General features: G+C 41.5%; 2 protein-coding genes across 5 annotated transcripts in view; both read left to right on the top strand.

Annotated features, from left to right (window-relative positions):
• The window catches only part of SF3B3 (splicing factor 3b subunit 3), a 47,758-nt gene extending 29,761 nt beyond the window's left edge, over positions 1–17,997 (top strand). For all 4 annotated transcript variants that reach the window (XM_042968704.1, XM_042968705.1, XM_007074893.2 and 1 more), the window contains exons 12-26: positions 2,476–2,627; positions 3,145–3,300; positions 4,266–4,421; positions 4,939–5,082; positions 8,000–8,122; positions 8,855–9,009; positions 10,221–10,395; positions 11,157–11,362; positions 11,464–11,620; positions 12,807–12,932; positions 13,373–13,585; positions 14,923–15,021; positions 15,723–15,866; positions 16,563–16,667; positions 17,081–17,997. In XM_042968704.1, coding sequence (XP_042824638.1) covers positions 2,476–2,627; positions 3,145–3,300; positions 4,266–4,421; positions 4,939–5,082; positions 8,000–8,122; positions 8,855–9,009; positions 10,221–10,395; positions 11,157–11,362; positions 11,464–11,620; positions 12,807–12,932; positions 13,373–13,585; positions 14,923–15,021; positions 15,723–15,866; positions 16,563–16,667; positions 17,081–17,221 — 2,252 coding nt within the window. In that variant the 3' untranslated portion in view covers positions 17,222–17,997. The remainder of the gene's footprint in view (positions 1–2,475; positions 2,628–3,144; positions 3,301–4,265; positions 4,422–4,938; positions 5,083–7,999; positions 8,123–8,854; positions 9,010–10,220; positions 10,396–11,156; positions 11,363–11,463; positions 11,621–12,806; positions 12,933–13,372; positions 13,586–14,922; positions 15,022–15,722; positions 15,867–16,562; positions 16,668–17,080) is intronic.
• Positions 17,998–18,168: 171 nt separating this feature from the next.
• Positions 18,169–22,895, top strand: part of IL34 (interleukin 34) — an 85,318-nt gene continuing 80,591 nt past the window's right edge. Inside the window, exon 1 of the mRNA XM_042968711.1 lies at positions 18,169–18,362. The gene's annotated coding sequence lies outside the window, so the exon portion shown is untranslated. The remainder of the gene's footprint in view (positions 18,363–22,895) is intronic.

Genomic DNA, 22,895 nt, shown 5'->3' with positions numbered 1-22,895 from the left:
GGACATGAGCAATTAGCCGGCTATAGGTCCTCCTGGATATAGAATGGAAAGGGTAGAAGTTACAGTGTGCCTAGTATTCCTAGGGTAATGGATATTTTGAGGAAATCTGTGATGTAAAGCTCTACTGCTTGTTGAATTGCTCAGCAAATGTATGTAAATCCCCTGAGCATCTCTCTATTTTTGTGTCTGAACAGTATGGGGCCTTGGGTCAAAGGGAAGATAAAGTCCCAGGCAGCTTTCCTTCCTCTCTCCCTTCATTCTCTTGCATGTAAGTCAAAATTTGCATGGTCTCTTTGCTGAAGTTCCTCCCTTTCCCCTTGATTGAAGGAAGAGACCAGAAATCCTGGCCAGTTAACAGCCCTTTGATGTTTGGCTTTAATTTGTTCTGGCATAGTTTTTAAGATACAAGGTTTCAGTAATGAGAGTGTGGGAAAAGACATAGTATTCATGTAATATTAAAATTAAGTAATTACTGTTATTTTTACACAATAGAAACTTCCAGTTCAAGAACAGCTGGAGTAAAGCTTCCATGTTTGGCGTTGTGTGGAGATCGATTTTGGTTTTGTTGTAAACTGTTAAGACATCCATTTCAGGGGCAACCATGTCCTTATTTACATGGTCCTGGTCTTACAAAGTCATTTTATAAGGTGTCCTCAAAGCATTTGATAACATCTTGACAGTAGTAACAAAAATAATCTAAAACCAGCATATCTACTTGTCCGTTGTTACTCCTTATGATTTAGGACTTGAACCTTATTCTGGATTCCTGGTGTAGCCGTTAGATTATACCCGTTGGGAATGATCTTTGATCCTTGCCTTTCAGCCACTCAGTACACACATGTATTATTAAGGAAAAGTTTGGAAAACCTTACTCACCCTTACTGTGTGAGTAATTTCATGTGTGAAGCAATTTCATAAAATATATTTATTTCTATATATTTCTATTTAAAAATGCTGATTACAGCCCACCAAATTGACTACGTCCTGCTCATAGGGCAGAATACTGCTGTAGGCTACACCAGTGATACATCTTTAGTTGGTCTCTTTTTCTGTAAAGAACACTGATTCTGCCGAACTAAGTGAATAATCTTGGTTCACCTGAACTACCTTTGGAGCAATCAGAATCCATACTGTGTCCTTGTCGTGTGTGGGATGGATCAGCCCTAGGGTGTTGAGCTCTGACAAGGGCTCAGGCACGCAGGGTCCTATAGCTACTTCTATGAGTAAGGTAGCCACTCTGATTTAGTACCTTGTCTACTTGTCATTCAGTCCCCTGTTGACCTGATTTCTGTATGAGGGGGAGACAGAAAGGGGAATTGATACAGAAAATTCGGAAGTAAAATAGAAAAATCTTAACCCTTCCTTAAAAAAATAACATACCTTTCTCTATTCATCATTTGAAAAGTTTTATGCCAAACATTGTACTGGGTGTGGGAGATGCACAGAGGTGTTTTATGTGTAGGATGGAATATATATATGGGAAACAGGTGGCCTTTAACTGCCTCTGACTTGGAGAAACTCATTTGTGTTTATTCATAACTGTGTTTCGTTAAATGAAAAGCAAATCCTAATAGGGTTGTTCCTGACCACTGAATAGTTGCATTTTTAAATATTTTTTTTTTTTTTTTAACATTTATTTATTTTTGAGACGGAGAGAGACAGAGCATGAACGGGGGAGGGTCAGAGAGAGGGAGACACAGAATCTGAAACAGGCTCCAGGCTCTGAGCTGTCAGCACAGAGCCCGACGCGGGGCTCAAACTCACGGACCACGATCATGACCTGAGGTGAAGTCGGCCGCTTAACTGACTGAGCCACCCAGGCTCCCCAATAGTTGCATTTTTAAATAATGAGAGTAGAAAGGTCAAGGGCTGACAGTATAAACAATAAAATGCTTCTTGGTTAATGCTCTTATCTCATTTTAATTGGGATATCCTAGGATTCGCTGTTTTAAACCTGAGGGTGACAGTCTCATTGAAGCTTAAGTAATCTGTTTTATTCATCAGGTATTATGTTCCCACAGAATCGGTTTTTGGAAGAGGCTGGGGACCTTTCCTAGTTATAACGGTTATCTTTAAGAATGGATTGTGATGGGCATCTAGCACAAATAAATAAGCTCTAAGTTCAGTATATGTAAATATTGTAGTTTTCAGAATTTCCTCCTGCCTGTTCCCCTGCTTTGTCCTCTTGGATTTTTCCAGCAAATGTCTCAAGAAAAATTGATTTTCAGAGGTGTTAGGGGTAGCCATATGTACTCAATGTATTCAGGCCTTTGAGGAAGCAAAGTGTATCTCTAGGGTGTTACTATTTTCAATTATCCTTTGGATCATCTTGTGCTGTTTGCCACATGAGTCTGTGTGATGACTACACATAGAAGAAGTTCCTTGGAAGGTTTCTGAAGAGAAAACTTAGTATATCTCATTTGGCTTTGTAACTAATGAGTTCTTAGCTAACCAACTCCTCTTTCCTTTTTGCAGATGAGTTTGATGCCTATATCATTGTGTCTTTCGTGAACGCCACACTTGTACTATCCATCGGAGAGACTGTGGAAGAAGTGACTGACTCTGGGTTCCTGGGCACAACCCCAACCTTATCCTGCTCCTTGTTAGGAGATGATGCCTTGGTACAGGTCAGGATTCCCAGAGAGTTATTCACCTTACTTTATCCTTTCATTGTGGTGTAGACTGCTGTGCTTACATTAATGAGCTTTTAACTCTTTTTTTTTTTTAACGTTTATTTATTTTTGAGACAGAGAGACAGAGCATGAATGGGGGAGGGTCAGAGAGAGAGGGAGACACAGAATCCGAAACAGGCTCCAGGCTCTGAGTGGTCAGCACAGAGCCCGACGCGGGGTTCGAACTCACAGATGGTGAGCTCATGACCTGAGCTGAAGTCGGAGGCTTAACCGACTGAGCCACCCAGGCGCCCCACTTTGAACTCTTTTGAAGTGAACATTGCAAACATGAACTTAGGTTAATTTGACTTGTCTGGGACCTAGTGATTCTTTTTGTCATTGACCCGATTGGTGCCTCATTGCAGTGGTGCCAGTTCGGACAGGAGTGACCCATCTGGTAAGGGTGAGGGTCATGCTGAGTACAGAGTCACATTGCTAAAGTCGGTTTCCTTCTTCTTGTTGCTGACTGTAGGTGTATCCTGATGGCATTCGGCATATAAGAGCAGACAAGCGAGTCAATGAGTGGAAGACCCCTGGGAAGAAAACGATTGTGAAATGTGCTGTGAACCAGCGACAAGTGGTGATTGCCCTGACAGGAGGAGAGCTGGTCTATTTTGAGATGGATCCTGTATGTTATTTTATCATTCATTGTGGAACTTAGTGTTAGGATCCAGAGGTAAAGATGAGAGTTGTAGTTCAGTATTCACAAAGAGAATTGAGGAGGGAAAGTGTTCACAAGCAAATCCAGCCCAGTGGGGATGGGATAGGGAGGCTAAGTTCATGTTTTAATTCTGTTTTTTTTTTTTTTTTTAATGTTTATTTTTGAGAAAGAGGGCATGAACAGGGTTGGGGCAGAGAGAGAGGGAGACGCAGAATCTGAAGCAGGCTTCAGTCTCTGAGCTATCAGCACAGAACCTGATGTGGGGCTCAAACCCATGAACCGTGAGATCATGACCTGAGCCAATGTTGGATGCTTAACCAACTGAGCCATGCAGGTGCCCCTCATGTTTTAAATCTAACTAGAGTTAGGAAGTTCCATCTTAGCAATGAAATATTTTATTCTCTTGCCCTTCACATTCTACTTTTCCAACAAATATTGGCTAAAGGTTTTAATTTTTACAACCTGAAGCCATTTCAGAAATTTTCTTTTGCTTTTCTGTATGGAAGGATATTGGGTATACTTATCATGCTCTCAGCAAAGTTTCTGGACGTGGTCAACCTGTATAGTCTAACTGTACCTCTGGTTGAGATTTCTTTAAGTATTTGAATTTGAATTCATATTTGAATTATCTTTTATCCAAAGTGTTCTCATGAACAGATGAATAGTTTTCTATATTTCTATTTCCTGAGAGCTAGGTTGGTTTAGAAAATTTGTAACATATTGTATTTATTAAAGACAAAAACATTGTGTTGTCTCTTGATTGTCTCATCAGTAGTTTTGCTTGCTCCTGGCCTTATGTAGAGAAATTCTTGGTCATTGATTATAGTAAGAAGGGTGAGAGGAAACAAAAAGGAACTTAACAGTCCTTTCCCAGGCTCAGGGTTTAGGGGCAAGTGGGAGTCGTTTGTGACCTCTCTTTCTTACTTCTGTAGTCAGGACAGCTGAATGAGTACACAGAGCGGAAGGAGATGTCAGCCGATGTGGTGTGCATGAGTCTGGCCAACGTGCCTCCTGGAGAGCAGCGGTCTCGCTTCCTTGCTGTGGGGCTGGTGGACAATACTGTCAGAATCATCTCCCTGGACCCCTCAGTGAGTGTCACCCTTGATTTCAAGGATCTTCCCATTGGAAACTGAGCTGCTGGCCCACTCCTGATGGGCATCTCTGAAGTTGTCTAGGCTAGACCCTGAAATCAGCATCTGCCACTTCTGAGTACCATAGTAGCACACCTGGGGAGTCTTTTTGAAGATCCTGATGGCAGACTGCTAAGTGTTGTTTTGCCTTAAGCCTTGTCTCCGTTTGTGGCGAAAAAGAAACAAAAAAACCCAAGACTGCTGAAAAGGACTTGGACTTGGCTCCAGGGCCTTAGATGACTTTTAAGAGCTGCCTTTGCTTATTTACCTTTACCATTATCTACTTTTACAGAAAGGAAAGCATGGTTCTCTCCAGAGCTTATTCTAAGATTTGGTTTAACTAGTGTTAACCCATTTAAAGCTCACTATAGGATTCCCCTCCACAAGAAAGTTGTTTCTTCATTCTGAGAATTAGATTTTTTTTCCCCAAAATTGGTCATTTCCCCTCTTTTATTCTTTTCTCTTTCCTCCTTAGGACTGTTTGCAGCCTCTGAGCATGCAAGCTCTCCCAGCCCAGCCTGAGTCCTTGTGTATTGTGGAAATGGGTGGGACTGAGAAGCAAGATGAGCTGGGTGAGAGGGGCTCTATTGGCTTCCTATACTTGAATATTGGGTTACAGGTAAGAGATCTGAGGCTCACATTGGGGTCAGGCCTTCTTTAGCTTTTATGCACTCCTTGTTCTATATGGGCATTTGCTGTGCCTGTGGTTTCATTTTACCACCTCATGAAAAGTGAATGGTGCTGGTCTGTGTTCCACTTCTCTCCTCTCTAATTAGAACAAGTCAGGCCTAAAAAAATAAGTTATATTATATTATACTATACTAATATTATATTATATTATATTATATTATATTATATTATATTATCACTACAAGTTATTTGCAATCATAAGTTTCACTATTTGAGACTGTAGCTCTAACAGATGTGTGGGTTGTTTTCTTTTTAGGCCTCAATTTTATTATCATGCTGAATACAACTTAACAGTTCTTTAATATCTGATACCTTATTCGTGTTCTGGTGTTTCTTGGTTTGTGTTGGTTTTGTTTTTCCCAAAAATGCTTTTACCTTTGGTTCTACTTAGGATCTGCATAAAGCTATCCACAGTTTGCATTTGCATGACCTATCCCTTTGTTTCTTTTATTTTTATTGTTATTTATTTATTTATTTAATGTCTTGTTTATTTTTAAGAGAGAGAGCGTGAATGGGAGAGGGGTCGCTCAGGCGCTGCCTCCCCCTTTGTTTCTTTTAATAACTGTCCTACCCTAGGGGTGTCTGTGTGGCTCAGTTGGTTAAGTATGTGCCTTTTGATTTCAGCTCAGGTCATGTTCTCGTGGTTGATGAGTTCAACCCTTGCATCAGGCTCTGCACTGACAGCAGTGCTTGGGATTCCCAAGCAGGCTTGGGATTCTCTCTCTCCCTCTCTCTCTGCCCCTCCCCTGCTCTCTCTCTCTCTCTCTTTCAAAATAAATAAATAATAACTTAAAGAAAAATTGTCCTACACCTTTTTTTTTTTTTTTTTTTTTTTAAAGAAACCAGATCATTTGTTTTGAAGAATTTCTGCCTTTTGGATTTGGCAGAATCCTTTCTTGTGTGTTTAATGTTACTGTTCTATTCTCTGTAATTCCTATAGACTAGAGGGTGGATCTAGAGCATGCTGTCCATTAAAAATATAACATAAGCCCCATGTAACTTAAATATTCCTGTAGCCACGAAAAAGGAACAGATGAAGTTAACTGTAATGTTTTATTTAAACATTTTTGTTTAAAATGTCATTTCAATTTGTTATCTGTATAAAAATTAAGATAACTTTGTTCTCTCTTTTTTAACAAAGTCTTTGAAATCTGGTATTTTTATTTTTTGAATTTTTTAAAGGTTTAATTTTTTTTTAACGTTTATGTGTGAGAGAGAGAATGAACACAAGCAGTGGAGGGCCAGAGAGGAGGGAGATGGAGGATCTGAAGTGGGCTGTATGCCGAAAGCAGAGACCCCGATGTAGGGTTTGAGTTCACGAGCTGTGAGATCATGGCCTGAGCTGAAGTTAGACACTCAACCGAGTCACCACAGATGCCCCTATGTTTGTTTGTTTAATTTTTTAATGTTTATTTTTTGAGAGAGAGAGAAAGAGAATGAGTGGGGGAGGGTCAGAAAGAGAGGGAGGCACAGAATCTGAAGCACGCTCCAGGCTCTGCACTGTCAGCACAGAGCCCGATGTGGGGCTCGAACTCATAAACTGTGAGATCATAACCTGAGCTGAAGTGGGACGCTTAACCGACTGAGTAACCCAGGTGCCCCGATGTATATTTATTTTTGAGAGAGAGAGATAGAGTGCAAACAGAGAGAAAGGGAGACACAGAATCCAAAGTAGGCTCCAGGCTCTGAGCTGTCAGCCCAGAGCCCGATGCAGGGCTCAAACTCTCGAACCCGAGAGATCGTGTCCTGAACTGAAATCAAGAGTCAGACTCTTAACTGACTGAGCCACCCAGGCGCCCCCTGATATTTTGTATCTTATACTTAAGGACACATTATCTTCTCATCAACCTTTTACCTAATAACAGTCATTGATGGCACATTGCCTAGATTCATTATGTCATTAGGGACTGGGAAATGACAATTTTCTATTTCATTCTTCATTTTATTAGCTGGAACTTTTCTCTAAAGAGGAAATTTGCCTATCCCAAAATACAGTTTGTAGAGGGAACGGATAAGTACTTTGTTTTTTCCCCTTTGTTTATCTGTTTTCACAGTAAGGAATTGGTGCCAGAGTAGTCTCCAGTGGGGACTAATGAAGTAATTTTTTCTTTTTAGTTTTTTTGGATAACCTGAACTTGCAGATTTTTATATATTTGTGCTTTAAACTATTGTATTTTTCATTTGTGGATACTAAATTGCCTCTTTTTAGATGAGTAGAAGTTCCCCTTTGAAGTTAGGTTTTTTGTCGTTTGAATATGACTCCATTCTCTTTGGGGCCTTCCTTCTGGCATAACAGAGTGCCCTATATACACTTGGAATATTTTTGCCCCAGCCCTGAATTAGCCAATTCTCTTAAGAGTCTTTTTTTTTTAATGTCTGTTTTTAGGGAGCGAACATGCGTGAGTAGGAGAGGGGGAGAGAGAGATGGAGAGAGAATCCCAAGCAGGCTTCATGCTATCACAGGCAGAACCCAGCTCAGGGACGAGCCCAGGCAAACACAGTTTGTGAGTTCACAGAGCCTGCTTGAGATTCTCCCTCTTTCTCTACCCCTTCCCCCATTACACTCTCTCTGTCTCTCTCAAAACAAATAAATAAACTTTAAAAAAGAATAGTTTAACATACATGGTAAAAGAATTTTAAAGGATATACAGTGAAAAATAAGTGCTTTTCATTTAGTAAATGTTCAGTAACTACTTGAAGGAGCAAGTGGCTGGCTGATCATTAGGATATTTTTTAAACCAGCAAGTCATTTCCTTCCATCTATTCTGAACTTACATATTTTGTGAAGTCGCCAAGGGAGGGATCTTCCATTATGGGTAAGTTTCACCCACTCTCTTTTTTATTAGAATGGTGTGCTGCTGAGAACTGTCCTGGACCCCGTCACTGGGGATCTGTCTGACACCCGCACTAGGTACCTGGGGTCTCGTCCTGTGAAACTCTTTCGTGTCCGGATGCAAGGCCAAGAGGCAGTAAGTAATGAAAGTGGGCAGGCAGCATGTTTAGACGTTAGCGGCATCAGCTGAGAAAAGTTCCCTTGGTGTAAGTTTTGCTATTATTAATTCACCCATATATAGTTAGTTTGACATTAGCTCCCTCTTGTAAGTTTCTTTCATGTAGGAAGTTGTGGATCCCTTCATCCAGAGCTTTCCATGCTGTTTTGGTTGTGGGTAGGTTAGGATATGGATCTGTTCAGCCCTCAGGCTGGGCAAATGGAGGTGATTGAGAGGTAGTTAGAAACCTCCCATCTGGGGTACCTTTTTCCACAAGCAACCTTATACCAATACCAGGGTTTACCAAGTAATGTGAAAGAGATTGGGAAACATTGTGTCCTTTGTATCTAAGAATGACTATTGCTGGGTGCTATGCTAGTTCTTGACTTGAAGTCAGCATTAGGTGCAATAGCATGTCATTCTTGCAACTGTCCAGCCTTATGATAGTATTCGCATTTTACACATGTGGAAATGTAAAGAGATTGAGTGATTAGGTCTTAACAGATAGTAGCTCATGCTTTGAGCAGATAGTAAGCCATACATACTGCCTCTTCTCCAGGACTTTTTTAATCTTAAGGTAGCCTTTTAGGTTTCCAAAATTCGTTGGGATATTTTGCAGACTGAAAGTTACAGGTACGGAGTTCGGAGTTCGGTTAGCATTCCAAGTTTGTGTTTATCCCAAGCTTATTGGAGGTGTTTTTCTTTCCTCAGGTGTTGGCCATGTCTAGCCGCTCGTGGTTGAGCTATTCTTACCAGTCTCGTTTCCATCTCACCCCCTTGTCTTATGAGACCCTGGAATTTGCGTCTGGCTTCGCCTCTGAACAGTGTCCCGAGGGCATTGTTGCCATCTCCACCAATACCCTGAGGTGAGAGTTCCACATTGCAAGCCCACTGGGAAGTTCTGCCAATGGCTGGGATTCTGGTTCTGCTAGAGTGTTGGCAAAAGTGATGAAGCGATGACTTGGTGGCAGTGAGCCAACTCTTCACCGTGGGACTAGGGTGTTGGAACCGAAACCTTCATTTGGCTCAGGATTTTAATGAAGTATTGGTAGCCAAGTTTCAGTGTCTGAAGTTTTAGCTTCTGTTTAGATTTTCACGGCCAAGTTTTAATATACTGATCAGTACAGTTCACTTTTCTTAAGATTTAAGAATCTTGTTTTCCAGGGCAGCGCCATTGGATTAGTTTTAGAGCAGGCAGGAATTGAATCTCTGATATCTTTTTCTCATTCTGTCTTATTTGCAGTGTTACATGTTCAGTTTTAACCTCAGTATAAATTCTTTAGGCCTTTTGTAAGTTGACAGACTCCTATTTACGCTGAGTATGTTAGAGTGTGCACTATCTATATTGTTTTGACTGTCTCAAGTTTTGGGTTTGTTTTTTTCTTTTTTGGTCTTTTGCTGCCACCCATGTTCATGTCCTGGTTGTAAGTATTGGCTCATCATAAGAGCAACTCTATCAAGAGGCTATAACTTAACAAGTGGATAACTTACCAGGTGAACTCCCAGATCTATGCAGTAGCTTTCAGGATCTTTTCAGTCATTGTTCACGCTCTCTCTAACCTCCACACACATATATACCTTCTATTTCAGCAGAATTGCCTTACCTGCATGGTGTTTTATCTCTCTTTTTTAATGTTTATTTTTGAGAGAGACAGTGAGCTAGGGAAGGGCAGAGGGAGAGAGGGAGACAAATCAAAGTATGCTTCAGGCTCTGAGCTGTCAGTACAGAGCCCGATGTGGGGCTCGAACCCACAACCCTGAGATCTTGGCCTGAGCTGAAGTCAGAGGCTTAACTGACTGAGCCACCCAGGTGCCCCTCCTTTGAAGGTTCTAATGTGGGTTTCAACGGTGAAAACCAGAGTCACCATGAATAGTTGCTGGCTGTTCCTGGAGTGGAAGTCCCTTCTAGGATATGTCTATTGTGCAGAATCTTCTATATTAGAAGGCATGCTTCTTACTGCCAGCATTAGAGCTTGAGGGGTTGATGCATTTGCTGTGACTGCTCATGGACTATTTTGACATCATTTTCTAGTTCCTGAATGAATAATCTATTAATTCCCTGCCTTTCTCCCCATAGGATTTTAGCATTGGAGAAGCTAGGTGCTGTCTTCAATCAGGTAGCCTTTCCATTGCAGTATACACCCAGGAAATTTGTCATTCACCCAGAGAGTAACAACCTTATCATCATTGAGACAGACCACAATGCCTACACAGAAGCTACAAAAGCTCAGAGAAAGCAACAGATGGCAGAGGTAATGAGACTTGACTTTTAGGGTTCAATTAAAAGGCACTGAAATTTAGTTGAAAAGTTTAAACTTATGTAATTTTTTATTATATTCTAAAGATCCAGGCTCTTGTCAGGTCCTTTAAGTAGAGCCCTTTGCCAGAATCCTTAGTTTTAGAGGTTTTCTTGTGACTTGGAACTAATATACTGAGCTGGGTTTATTTAGTACTCAGCTTTATTTCTTAGAACATAGTTGTTCAGTCTTTGAGCTTCCTAAACAGTCTCTGTATGTGTTTCCTGGATTTGAGCCCAAAGGAGACAGCTTTCATATTTTCCACAACACTTCTTCTTTCCAGAAATCATTTCCCAGCAAAAAACAAATAGATCCAACCATGTAGAACTGTATCTGGCCTGGAAGAGAGGAGACAAATAGTAGTCTTATTAGCATGGGAAGTTAGATGGGGTAGGTGGAAGAATTGTGTTTTCGTTTTATGTATCTCAGACCATTTGTTGGTTATTTGTCAGTTGATGTTCAGTTTTTTGGTATTAAAAAAAAGAAGTACCTGATTTCCCCTTTAGTGGTTTTCCCTCCTCCCCTTGTGTATACACCTTTCCCTTTAATCTTTGTTTTGGGAAATCTGGTTTTGGCCTACAGACTTTGCTACTGTATATAATATGAACTCTCCTTGGAGGTGTTTTTGCTACTTGACCACTTCTCACCCAGCACCCACTTCTGAACACACCAACTCTTCCTTGTTTTTATTTTCGTTTGTTTTGTTTTTGATTTAGGAAATGGTAGAAGCAGCAGGGGAGGACGAGCGGGAGCTTGCTGCAGAGATGGCAGCAGCGTTCCTGAATGAAAACCTCCCTGAATCCATTTTTGGAGCTCCTAAGGCTGGCAATGGGCAGTGGGCCTCTGTGATCCGAGTCATGAATCCTATTCAAGGGAACACACTAGACCTTGTCCAGCTAGAACAGAATGAGGCTGCTTTTAGGTAAGGAGCTTAGGACATCAGCTCCAGGGTTTTGGAGGCTCTTATGGGAATTTTCTGGCCTATAACTAATGCTTGATTCCTGCTTCTTTCTCTGTATACAGTGTGGCTGTTTGTAGGTTCTCCAATACTGGTGATGATTGGTATGTGTTGGTGGGCGTGGCCAAAGACCTGATACTCAATCCCCGGTCTGTAGCAGGGGGCTTTGTCTATACCTACAAGCTTGTGAACAATGGGGAAAAATTGGAGTTTTTGCACAAGGTAGGAACCAGCCTGGATCTTAGGTCCTACTAGACTCTCCCACTTTTGCTTAAGTTGTGGGTCAGGTCTTCTGGTGACCATTTTGGGAACCAGCTCATTGATGGTGTTCCATCTGTTGGTGGCACACAGAAAATGCTGGGGTTTTCATGCTCCAGTGAAGCTCCATTGCCTGGGTGTCCCACCGGAAGCCTATGTGCTAACCATCCACAGTGGTGAAATAGATGCACACTGAATTGGCCCCTTGTTTACTAGTTTTACTAAGCAGGCAGCAATTTGTTACCAAAATCCAGCAGTTCTAAAGAATTAATATTCTCTCAAGAGTTAATATTTAACAGATACAGAGAAGTTCTGGGGATGGATGGTGGTTTTGGTTGCACAACACTGTGAATATGTTTGATGTCACTGAACTGTATGCTTAAAAATGATTAAAGTGGTAAATTTTATGTGTGTTTTAATCACAAATTTTATTTTTTTTAAAGTTTATTTTTGAGAGAGAATGCATGCATACAAGCGGGAAAGGGGCAGAGAGAGAGAGAGAGAGGGAGACACAGAATCTGAAAGAGGCTCCAGGCTTTGACCTGCTAGCACAGAGCCTGTTGTGGAGCTTGAATTAGGAACTGTGAGATCATCACCTGAGCCAAAGTCGGACATTCATCTGACTTAGCCACAATTTTTAAGTTAAGGAAAAAAATTCCTGTTCTTTCACACAGTACATTTATGTATCTCCTCTCCTTCAGCCCTTCCACAGGGAAGTATTCTCTAAGAAACAGTTACTTCATGGAGTTGTCTTGGTGCTAAACTCATTGTGTCTCCCTTGTCACTAGCACTCCATTCCAATCCGTCCACAAGCAGCAATCACTTCTCCAGTATTGAGTCTTCACTATTAGTTAATAGCACCATTTGAATTAGCATGGGCTCAGAGACAGCATTCCTCAGGCCTGAGGGCTTCCTTCCACCTGTGGCACTGATTGATTTGCTGAGTGATGTGCAGTGTATGGGACCTATTTACCCAAACACTCTGTTTCATAGAAACTGTTGTATGTGTGATTTATTTCTCTGATGAGCAAAAGATGATCACTCATTGTCTTCCTGACAGATGCCTGTAAAGATATTTTAGGTTTGAGAGGGTGGGGCCAGCGTATGACTGGTGTTCTGATAGCTGCATTACCTGCTTTTCTTCTCACAGACTCCAGTGGAAGAGGTCCCTGCTGCCATTGCCCCATTCCAGGGGAGGGTGTTGATTGGTGTGGGGAAGCTTCTGCGAGTCTATGACTTGGGGAAGAAGAAGTTACTCCGAAAGTGTGAGAACAAGGTAAATATGCTGGTAGAGGGCTTCAGATGTAGCTAGTGTGGAAGAAGGAAACATTGGCAGGATGGTGGACAGTAACTTAAAATCACGTCTCTTTATTAGGACCTTGTAGTTCCCCAATTTCAGCCTAAGAATGAGGCCTTTGAGCCTGGAGAACGAGAGCAGTTAGGTGGCTTTCTTGATTTCTTCACATAAAGAACCAGATTCTGTCCTGCTTGCTTCTATAAGGATTCTGTCCTGCTTGCTTCTATAAGGTATTTAACTCTGAGAACTGGGCATATATTTCCTCTATATTAAAACCAGTAGTTTTTTTCCTGTCTTTTAGCAATTTTTTGCTGACTACTATTCTCTAGGCCCTGTATGTGTTGAAGTCAGGAGCAGCTGGACTTTCTGTGTGTTCTGAACCTCAAGGTTACTCCTATTGCTGTCCGTGTTTTTCCCAGCATATTGCCAATTACATCTCTGGGATCCAGACTATTGGACACAGGGTAATTGTGTCTGACGTCCAAGAAAGTTTCATCTGGGTTCGATACAAGCGTAATGAGAACCAGCTCATCATTTTTGCTGATGATACTTACCCACGATGGGTCACTACGGCTAGCCTTCTGGACTATGACACTGTGGCTGGGGCAGATAAGTTTGGCAACATTTGTGTGGTGAGTTGATGTTTACTTGGGTTACATTGATGTGTGGAAAAGCTGGGACCCAGGACTGTGATTTCTAATATGGAAAGTAAAAATGAGTATAAAATTCAATCCTACTAAGGCTGCCTCTAAAAATGAAACTGTTATGTAAGCTTTCTTATCATTTTTTAATTTTTTTAAATTTTATTTATTTTTAAAGTTTTTTTTTAAAGTAATTACTGCACTCAATGTGGGGGGTCAAACTCACAACCCCCAAATCAAGAGTTATACACACTCTACTGAGTTAGGCAGCTGCCCCATTCTTGTCATTTAGAACCTCCCCTCCTCCATCCTTCCACCATCTACCAGTTCACCTTCTTCATCTTCATTGGAATATGATTTTTTTTAATGTTTAGGGTTTTTTTTTTTTTTTTGAGAGAGAGCGAGCGAGCACGAGTAGGGGAGGAGCAGAGAGGGAGAGAGAGAATCCCAAGCAGGCTGCGCACTGTCAGCACAGAACCCAGTGTGAGACTCAAATTCGGGAACTGTGAGATCATGACCTGAGCCAAAATCAAGAGTCAGACACTTAACTGGCTAAGCCATCCAGGAACCCCTGGAACATAATTTAATAGTGATAGGTTTCATTTGAACTAATGAGTAATATATATTTTTACTTTTATCAGAATTTTGGCCTCTCTTTTTAAAAAAAAATTTTTTTTTTTTTTTAACGTTTATTTTTGAGACAGAGACAGAGCTTGAACGGGGGAGGGTCAGAGAGAGGGAGACACAGAATCTGAAACAGGCTCCAGGCTCTGAGCTGTCAGCACAGAGTCTGATGCGGGACTCAAACTCACGGACTGTGAGATCATGACCTGAGCCGAATTCGGCCGCTTAACTGACTGAGCCACCCAGGCGCCCCTCTCTCTCTCTTTTTTAATGTTTGTTTATTTTTGAGAGAGAGCCAGCACATGCGCTTGGGGGAGGGGCAGAGAGAGAAGGAGAGAGAGGATCCCAAACAGGAACGCACTGACAGCAGAGAGCCTGATGCAGGGCTTGAACTCACGAACTGTGAGATCATGATCTGAGCCGAAGTCAGAAGCTTAACCGACTGAGTTACCCAGGCTCCGGCTTCTCTTTTTAAGCCCAGTGTCACTTTTCTTATTTATGTCCTATGGCCTTTGGTTTGCTTTTGCTTAGGGCTTGATACTCTTGAGTTTCTCACTCAGACACTAGGTGCAGGAAACCAGCTCAGGCCTATGCCAAAGTTGGTGTCCCAGGCTTGCTTTCAAGGATCTGGGGCAAACATTGCTTGGTGATTCAGGTGAGTAAGTGTAGGACCCAGTCCTCTGACTTGTGTCACTTCCTTGTAGGTAAGGCTCCCACCTAACACCAATGATGAAGTGGATGAGGATCCCACAGGAAACAAAGCCCTGTGGGACCGGGGCTTGCTCAATGGGGCCTCTCAGAAGGTAGGATTACAGAAGGGGCTCGGAAGGACGGGAGCCAGCCTGCATAGTACATTCCCCATGGCCCTCACTGAGGGAACAGTTTTTAGTCACTTATCCACAGCGCACATGATTCTGCTGAGTACTCTCCTGTGTATGGAAGTCCTTTTATGGCCTGTGATGGACAGATGCTAGGTTTGATGTAAAATGACCAAGTCAACGTTCTATTTTTATGACTGTAGAAATAAGATTTTTTTCCAAGACATTTTAGCAGTTGAGTGGAGCATAATGAGTTTCTTGGTAAAAATTGTTAAATAGGGTCACTCCCTTTATGAATCAGCTTCTCTCTGAGATGTTCTGGGTTCTTTACTTTTCTCCTATAGGCATGTATTTCTGTAGTAAAGCATCTCTGGACTTCTTAGATCTATTTTAGAAGGCAAGTCTAATGATTGTTGCTTTTTAATAATTTTCTGTGGGTTTTTTTATGTAAAATTTAACAAAAATTTTTTTCACTCTAATTGTTTATCAGAAATGATCTAACTTTAGCATGTTGGTGGGGACATTAATCTCAAGTAAATGTTAACATTCTGAAGTATTTTTAAGTGTTAGTGAGTTTTGGATTTAAAAGAAGATGAAATCTGCCCTTTGGAGGCACTCCTTGCTCTTGGTAATCTAGAACAGGTTGTGAGGGCACACATAGTTACTAGTCTGTTTTTGACTTGCAGGCAGAGGTGATCATGAACTACCATGTAGGCGAGACAGTGCTGTCATTACAGAAGACCACACTGATCCCCGGAGGCTCAGAATCGCTTGTCTATACCACCTTGTCAGGAGGAATTGGCATCCTTGTCCCATTCACATCCCATGAGGTAAAATCTCCCACACTCTTCTGGCCTTTGCTTTGGCAAGGTTGTTCCTTGGTGCTAAATCAGCCTAAGAGGACAAATCTTATGTCCCCACTTGCAACTAGGCATGTTCTGGAAGTTTTATAAAGTGACAGATGTGCCTAGGAAGATAAGAATCCTGATATCCCCCTCCCACCCCTGTGGGAAAAGCCATTTGTTTTCATACTGTACCTGGGTTTGGTTCAGTTCTGATGTGGATATAGCATTAGTCAGAGGCCAAAGCCCCAGAACCAAACCCCACAAGAGTAGGAATGATGGATGATGAGTACTCTGCATTTAATCTGCCTCCTCGAGTCAACTCTGGGATTGGCTAAATTGGATTTATGTCATTCCAGCTAAAGAAGCTGGGATCAGGAATCTGACTTCACAAATCACTCTTTACATATGGTGTTCTCTTGTGTTCTGTAAATACAGGTGGGGTTTCTTTCATGTTTTCTCTATCTTGTAGCAGGAAAACCTGTGATTGTCAAAGGAGCAATTTGTTAACAAACAAAGCAATTTGTTAACAAATTAAGCAATTTGTTAGCAAGTAGTTAATATCTGTGTGGTAAAAAAAAAAAAATCAATGGCTTGTCTGTTCATTTTGCTTCTGGAAACCATAGACTAGTAGTTGAAATCACTTTTTTCTTTTAGTGACAGATTCTTTGTTTCTTCCACCAGGACCATGACTTCTTCCAGCATGTGGAAATGCACCTACGGTCTGAGCATCCCCCTCTCTGTGGGCGAGACCACCTCAGCTTTCGTTCCTATTACTTCCCTGTTAAGGTAAGGTCTTAACCTTACTACACACTAGAACCTGGGGGTCTTGTTGGAAATCTGAATTGAAAAGGGGGATCTTTAGCTCATTTAACTTGTCTTTTCTGTGGACCTCTGTCTTTTAAAAATCAGAGCAGTCCTGAATTAAAGGGGTGGATTGATGGAGGCAGTAATGGGGGAAAGGAATGGCTAGTGATATTCAGGGACCTCTTCCCCTGGGGCAGACCACAGCCAGAGAAAAGCCTTCACCCAGTTTTGCTAATCTGAACACAGGCTACTGAGGATGAACCTAAAATAGCATTCCTGGCTCTGTAAATGGTTCAGATATCAGAGAGAATAAAAGCTATCCTTGCAGGTGCTCTAGCATATGTCCCTTTCCGTGAGCGTCTAACCTTTTTATTCCTTACTTTTCTATGTCTTAGAATGTGATAGACGGAGACCTCTGTGAGCAGTTCAACTCCATGGAGCCCAACAAACAGAAGAATGTCTCTGAAGAACTGGACCGAACCCCACCTGAGGTGTCCAAGAAGCTTGAGGACATCCGGACCCGTTATGCCTTCTGAGCCCTTTCCCTGTGGGGCTTGTGTCAGAGACTCTGTTTTGTTTCCCCTACCACCTGGCTCTGAACCCATGTGGCAGAAGGGTGGCTGGTTAATTAAGACTTTGTAATATTAAAGCTAGTATGTCTTTCGTATCCACTCTTTCCCTGGAGTGACTGGTTCCCCCTAAAATTGGCACTGAAATTTGCTATACTTCTTTTTGCCTAGTATGTAATACATTGCCCCCAGGTTCTGGTGTGTAATAAGATGTTGGCGGTTCCCCCAAGCTTTCCCTGCACTGAAATTTCTGGCTCTCTTGTCTACTTTTGTATACACCCTTAGTTTTTAACCAGTTTTCCTGTAAATATAGTTTTGTACAATGTTATCTTTGTGGGTGGGAGGTGGGGGAGAGATGTGGGGAAGGCAGGCAAGCTGAGGTGGGGACCAGGTTGAATATAGTATAACTCCTGAGTTCTGCCACTCTGAAATCTAACCAGAAATACAATGTAGTTTTTAAGGTGGCTGGAGTCCATGTGTCTTTTCTGGGGGTGAGAATTTAGGTGGGAGATTTAAACCTGACTTGGAGCAGGAAGAATGGAGTATCCTCCTTCTTTCCAGCTACCTGCTTGTCCTTCTGGCTCCCTGTGGCCTCACTCCTGGCTTTGTGGTAGTTTTTTGGCTTCCTGTAGTTCTTTCTGCTATGCAGATGAAACTTGGGCTTAATAATAAACATGGGGTCAGCCACACCTCTTCCCATTGAATATTGAGGAAGGGTGGCTGATTTCTTCTCTGGTGTTTTATTTTTTTAGTGTTTGTTTATTTTTAGAGAGAAAAGGTATGCCTGTGCACGGTAGGGAGGGGCTAAGAGAGGGAGACAGAATCCTAAGCAGGCTCTGCGCTATCAGCACTATCAGTGCAGAGCCTGACGTGGGGCTCTGTCCCATGAACTGTGAGATCAGTATGAGCTGAAATCAAGAGTCAGACATTTAACTGACTGAGCCCCCAGGTGCCCCTCTTCTCCCCTGTTTTAGCTTCTTCCTACTTTGAGGTCTTAAGAGTGAAGGATTCAGCATGCATTCCAGCTGGGTAGTCTCTTAACAGATGCTCCCTTTACTTCTACAGCTCCTGAAATGATCGTTTGCCTTAGGAATCCTAGGAAGGATCAGTAAGTACAGAAGAACCCAGATCTAACCTGCCCATGGGAACAAAGTCAGTATATGTGGTCTCTATTTAAAGGCTCATGGATAATGACAAGGGAGGGGTGGGTACTATCTGCAGCAGTCATCTTAGGCAAGCTGTGGCAGGCCTTTGGAGTATGAAGAGGCAGCACTGGTAGCTAGTCAACTGCAAATGTGCTAGTGTCAAATGTTACAACCTACACCTGGGAAACCAGCTCTAATCGTCCAGGTAGTCTTCCAGCTTCGTTGAACCTGGAATGACCCAAGCTCGCTGCTGTTCCCAGTATTTCACAGAGTAAAACACTCATCCATGTGCATGTGCTCAGCCACTTCCATGAACGGATTCTCTGTGGCTAGCACTGGGTTAGAATCAAATCAAGGTGATTAGATAAAATCTTTGACCCTGAGCAGCCCACAATCCAGTGCAGAGAGTTCCTGATGCTGTCCCTGGAAACTCTCTAAGTATGACTAAGTTTTAGAGTGGTCAGTAGAGATCCAGATTTTGCCAGGAATTGAATCCCTAAACAACACTTTGTCAGTTATCTCACTGATTCACATAACAGAAGACAATACTTTTGAATTACATTTTTATGACCTAATTCCAGGGCTCATTTTTCCTGTGGCCCCTACCCAAAGCCATTCTGTTTAGTCTGTCAGATTGTATGATACATGCAGTAGTCTGGGAAACTTGGCAAAGATGTTTGGGTAGCAACCTATTCCGTTTCTTTTCTGAAGTACTTCCTATAGTCATAGAGGGTTTATATGTAAGAGAGGAAAAGATCTCTGTAGAATTGCGAATGGTCTTGGGTTGCTAATGACGTAGACAGTAGTTCATTAGCTATATAATCACAGCCAATGTCATAAGGACACTGGATGCCATGCAAAGTCACATGGGGGTTCCACTCAACAACCAGGTAAACAACTGGGGGCTTTGGGAGGGAGATGGGCTTTTTAGTATCAAGAAGGTGGGGTGCCTTCTGGTTCCTTTGGGAAGATGTGATTGGCTTGTTTGAGTAAATCCATAGACTCTGGTGAACTGAAACCTGCTGCCCAGAGAGGAGCAGGAACTGTGTCTGGTCCTTTGATAAGAAGGGTTGTTTAGCTTAGTCTTACCCATAAGAGCAGAGCTGGGAAGGAAACTTGCATTTGGGCCATTTGAAGCTCTTTTGATTTTATAGTATATAATATGAATCTTAATTTTAGATCTTTTACCACAGCTGGGAATGAATGGTCATCTGATTTTTGCCCCACTAGAGAGCTACAGGTGAACCAGGCAAAGGTTTCATATTAAGAGATTCTGTCCTTTCCCTTTTGTCTATAACCCAGAGTCTAGGGAAAATGATACAAACTCAGTGGGATTGTCACAGAAATGTGGGTGCGTTTTGCAAAAGGTTAACTGGTAGATGACAGCACATAATGAGCTAACATTCTGAGCATTGTACTGATAATAAGCACAGTAAGAAATGTACAGGGCCTGCTCAGTTGAACTTGATAGCCTAATAAGGAAATAATCAGTCAAAATGTGTTTATAGTATCACTAGAGAACTAGAATCAGGTGACATGTCTGATCTGGCTTGGGCAGAAAACATCTGAGTGAATTTTGGGCAAACCATTTAACACTTATGAGCCTTGATTACCCCAGCTGTAGAAAGTAAAGGGCGAGAGGTCATACAAGCTGCATGGAAGTCCCTTACTGTGTTACTCAACCTTACTTGAGACAGGATCATGGTTTCTAAGAATCCTAGCACTTACCAAAAAGGCAAAGTGACTTTGTGTCTCCTGGGAGTACAAATTTTGTTTGTATTATTTTTTTCTTAAATGTTCTTAATCATGAATATCATCCCTTAGGCCACTCAATGTATATTCCTGGGCAAGTCTAGACATGAACTCACAGGCCTGAGTTCAGTCAAGTATTTGCCTCTCTGATTAGATAGATCTATGACATTGGTCAGGCAGGTTGGCATCTTACCCATAACATGGAGATAAACAGGGTTGACGTGAGAATAAAATGAGAGCATTTATCTAAAATACTCAGCACCCAGCCCAGCATATTGTGGGTGCTTATTGAGCCAAACATGAGCTCTTAACATTTGGGGCGTAGGTCAGGAAGACAATAAAGTCTTCCATTTTCCTTTAGGAGTCACCGAATAACCATAGACTGTAGTCTTAATTCCCCCACCCCATACACACGCTGTTGTGTTTTCTTTCCTCCTTACACTGCTGTGCTTTTGATATGTCTGTTTACTCTCACACTCTCTTTTGTAGCTAAATGGGTGCTGGATGAGATAGAGTTTTGAGGGCTATGTAGATAACATTTCAGTTCTATAACTGAGGGGCCTTCTCTGGACTTGATTTCTCTGCCAGGATTCTAACAGCTGGAAAGATTTTTTTTTAATCCCTCTAGTTTATTGAGGTATAATCATTACTGTATAAGTTGAAAGTGTACAGCATAATGGTTTGACTTACATACATTGTGAAACAATTACATTCATCGTCTCATCTCATAGAGATACAATGAAAAGCAGCAAAAATATATACCACAGCAGTGTTAACTAGTCCTACATTACATTTCTAATACTTATTTCCTCTTATACCTGGAACTTTCTATCTCTCGACCACCTTGTTCCAGTGCCACTGCCACTCCTCCACTTCAACTTCAGATCTCATCTCTTTTTAGGAGTTTGATGTTTTTTTTTTAGACTCTACATGTGAGATCATACAGTATTCTTCTGTCTTATTTCACTTAGAATATTGCCCTTAAGGTCCATCCATGTCACAAATGGCAAGATTTCCTTGTGTCTTTTTTTTTAATGACTAATACTCCATTGTGTACGTATGTACCACAACTTCTTTTATTTTTTGTTTTTTATTTCCCAGTGTTACATTAATTTCAAATGTCCGATACAGTGATTCCACAAGTGTATACATTACTCAGTACTCATCACCATAAGTGTACAACTTGTAATCCTTTCACTTCTTTCACCCATCCTTCCACCCCCTCCCCTCTGGTAACCCTCAGTTCTCTATAGTTATGAATCTCTTTCTTAATTTGTCTCTTTTTTTCCTTCACTCATTTGTTAAGTTCCACAGATGAGTGAGATGATAACGGTATTTGTCTTTCTCTCACTGACTTAATTTTGCTTAGCATTATACCCTCTTGCATCCGTGTTGTTGCAAATGGCAAGATTGCATTTTTTTTTTTTTAATGTTTGTTTATTTTCCAGAGAGAGATAGCACGAGCAGGGGAGGGGCAGAGAGAGAGAGGGACATAGAATCGGAAGCAGGCTCCAGGCTCTGAGCTGTCAGCACAGAGCTCGATGCAGCATTCGAACTCACAAGCTGTGAGATTGTGACCTGAGCCAAAGGCAGAGGGTTTACCAACTGAGCCACCCAGGCGCCCCTTGGATACTAATCTCTTACCGAATATGTCGTTTGTAAATATCTTCTCCCATTCAGTAGGTTCCCTTTTAGTTATGTAGATTGTTTCCTTTGCTGTGCAGAAGCTTTTTCTTTTGATGTAGTCCCAATAATTTATTTTTGCTTTTGTTTCTCTTGCCTGAGGAGATAATCTCTAGAAAAATGTTGGTATGGCCAATGTCACAGACATTACTGCCTGTGCTCTCTTTGGGGATTGTTATGGTTTCAGGTCTCACATTTAGATCTTTAATGCATTTTGAGTTTATTCTTGTGTATGGTGTAAGAAAGTGGTCCATTTTCATTCTTTTGCATGGATCAACACCCATTTGTTGATCTACCACAACTTCTTATTCATTTATCCATTGATTGTTGTTTCCATGTCTTGGCTGTTGTAAATAACACTACTGTGAACATATGGGTGCAGATACCTTTTTGACTTAGTGTTTTCGTTTCCTTTGGATGTATTCCCAGAAGTGGAATTGCTGGATCATAGGGCAGGTCTATTTTCAATTTTCTGAGGATTCTCCATACTGTTTTCCATAGTGGCTGTACCAGTTTACAATCCTACCAACAGTACACAAAGGTTTCCTTTTCTCTACATTCTTTCTGGCATTTGTTATCTTGTCTTTTTGATGATGGCCATTTTAACAGGCTTGAGGTGATACCTCATTGTAGTTTTGATAGGCATTTCCCTAATGACTAGTGATGTTGAGCATCTCTTCATGTGTCTGTTGGCAGTCTATCCATAATATATCTACATTGGGAAATGTCTTTTAAGTTCCTTTGCCCATTTTTAAAAATTGAAGTATGATTAATATATAGTGTTATTAGTGTCAGGTGTACAACATAATGATTCAGAAATTCTATACATTATTCAGTGCTTGTCAAGATAAGTGTACTCTTGATCCTCTTTTTATCACCCACCCTCCTATTCCCCTCCCCTCTGGCAACCACCAGTTATTCTCTGTATTTAAGAGTCTGTTTTTTTGGTCTCTTTTTTTTCTTTGTTTAGTTGTTTCTTACATGTGAATGAAGTCATGGTATTTGCCTTTCTCTGATTGACTTATTTCACTTAGCATTATACTCTCTAGGTCTATCCACAT

Source organism: Panthera tigris, chromosome E2 (genome assembly GCF_018350195.1).
Source record: "Panthera tigris isolate Pti1 chromosome E2, P.tigris_Pti1_mat1.1, whole genome shotgun sequence".
Lineage (NCBI taxonomy): Eukaryota > Metazoa > Chordata > Mammalia > Carnivora > Felidae > Panthera > Panthera tigris.
The sequence above is the reverse complement of the archived record's forward strand: the minus strand, read 5'-3'. Positions and strand labels throughout refer to the sequence as shown.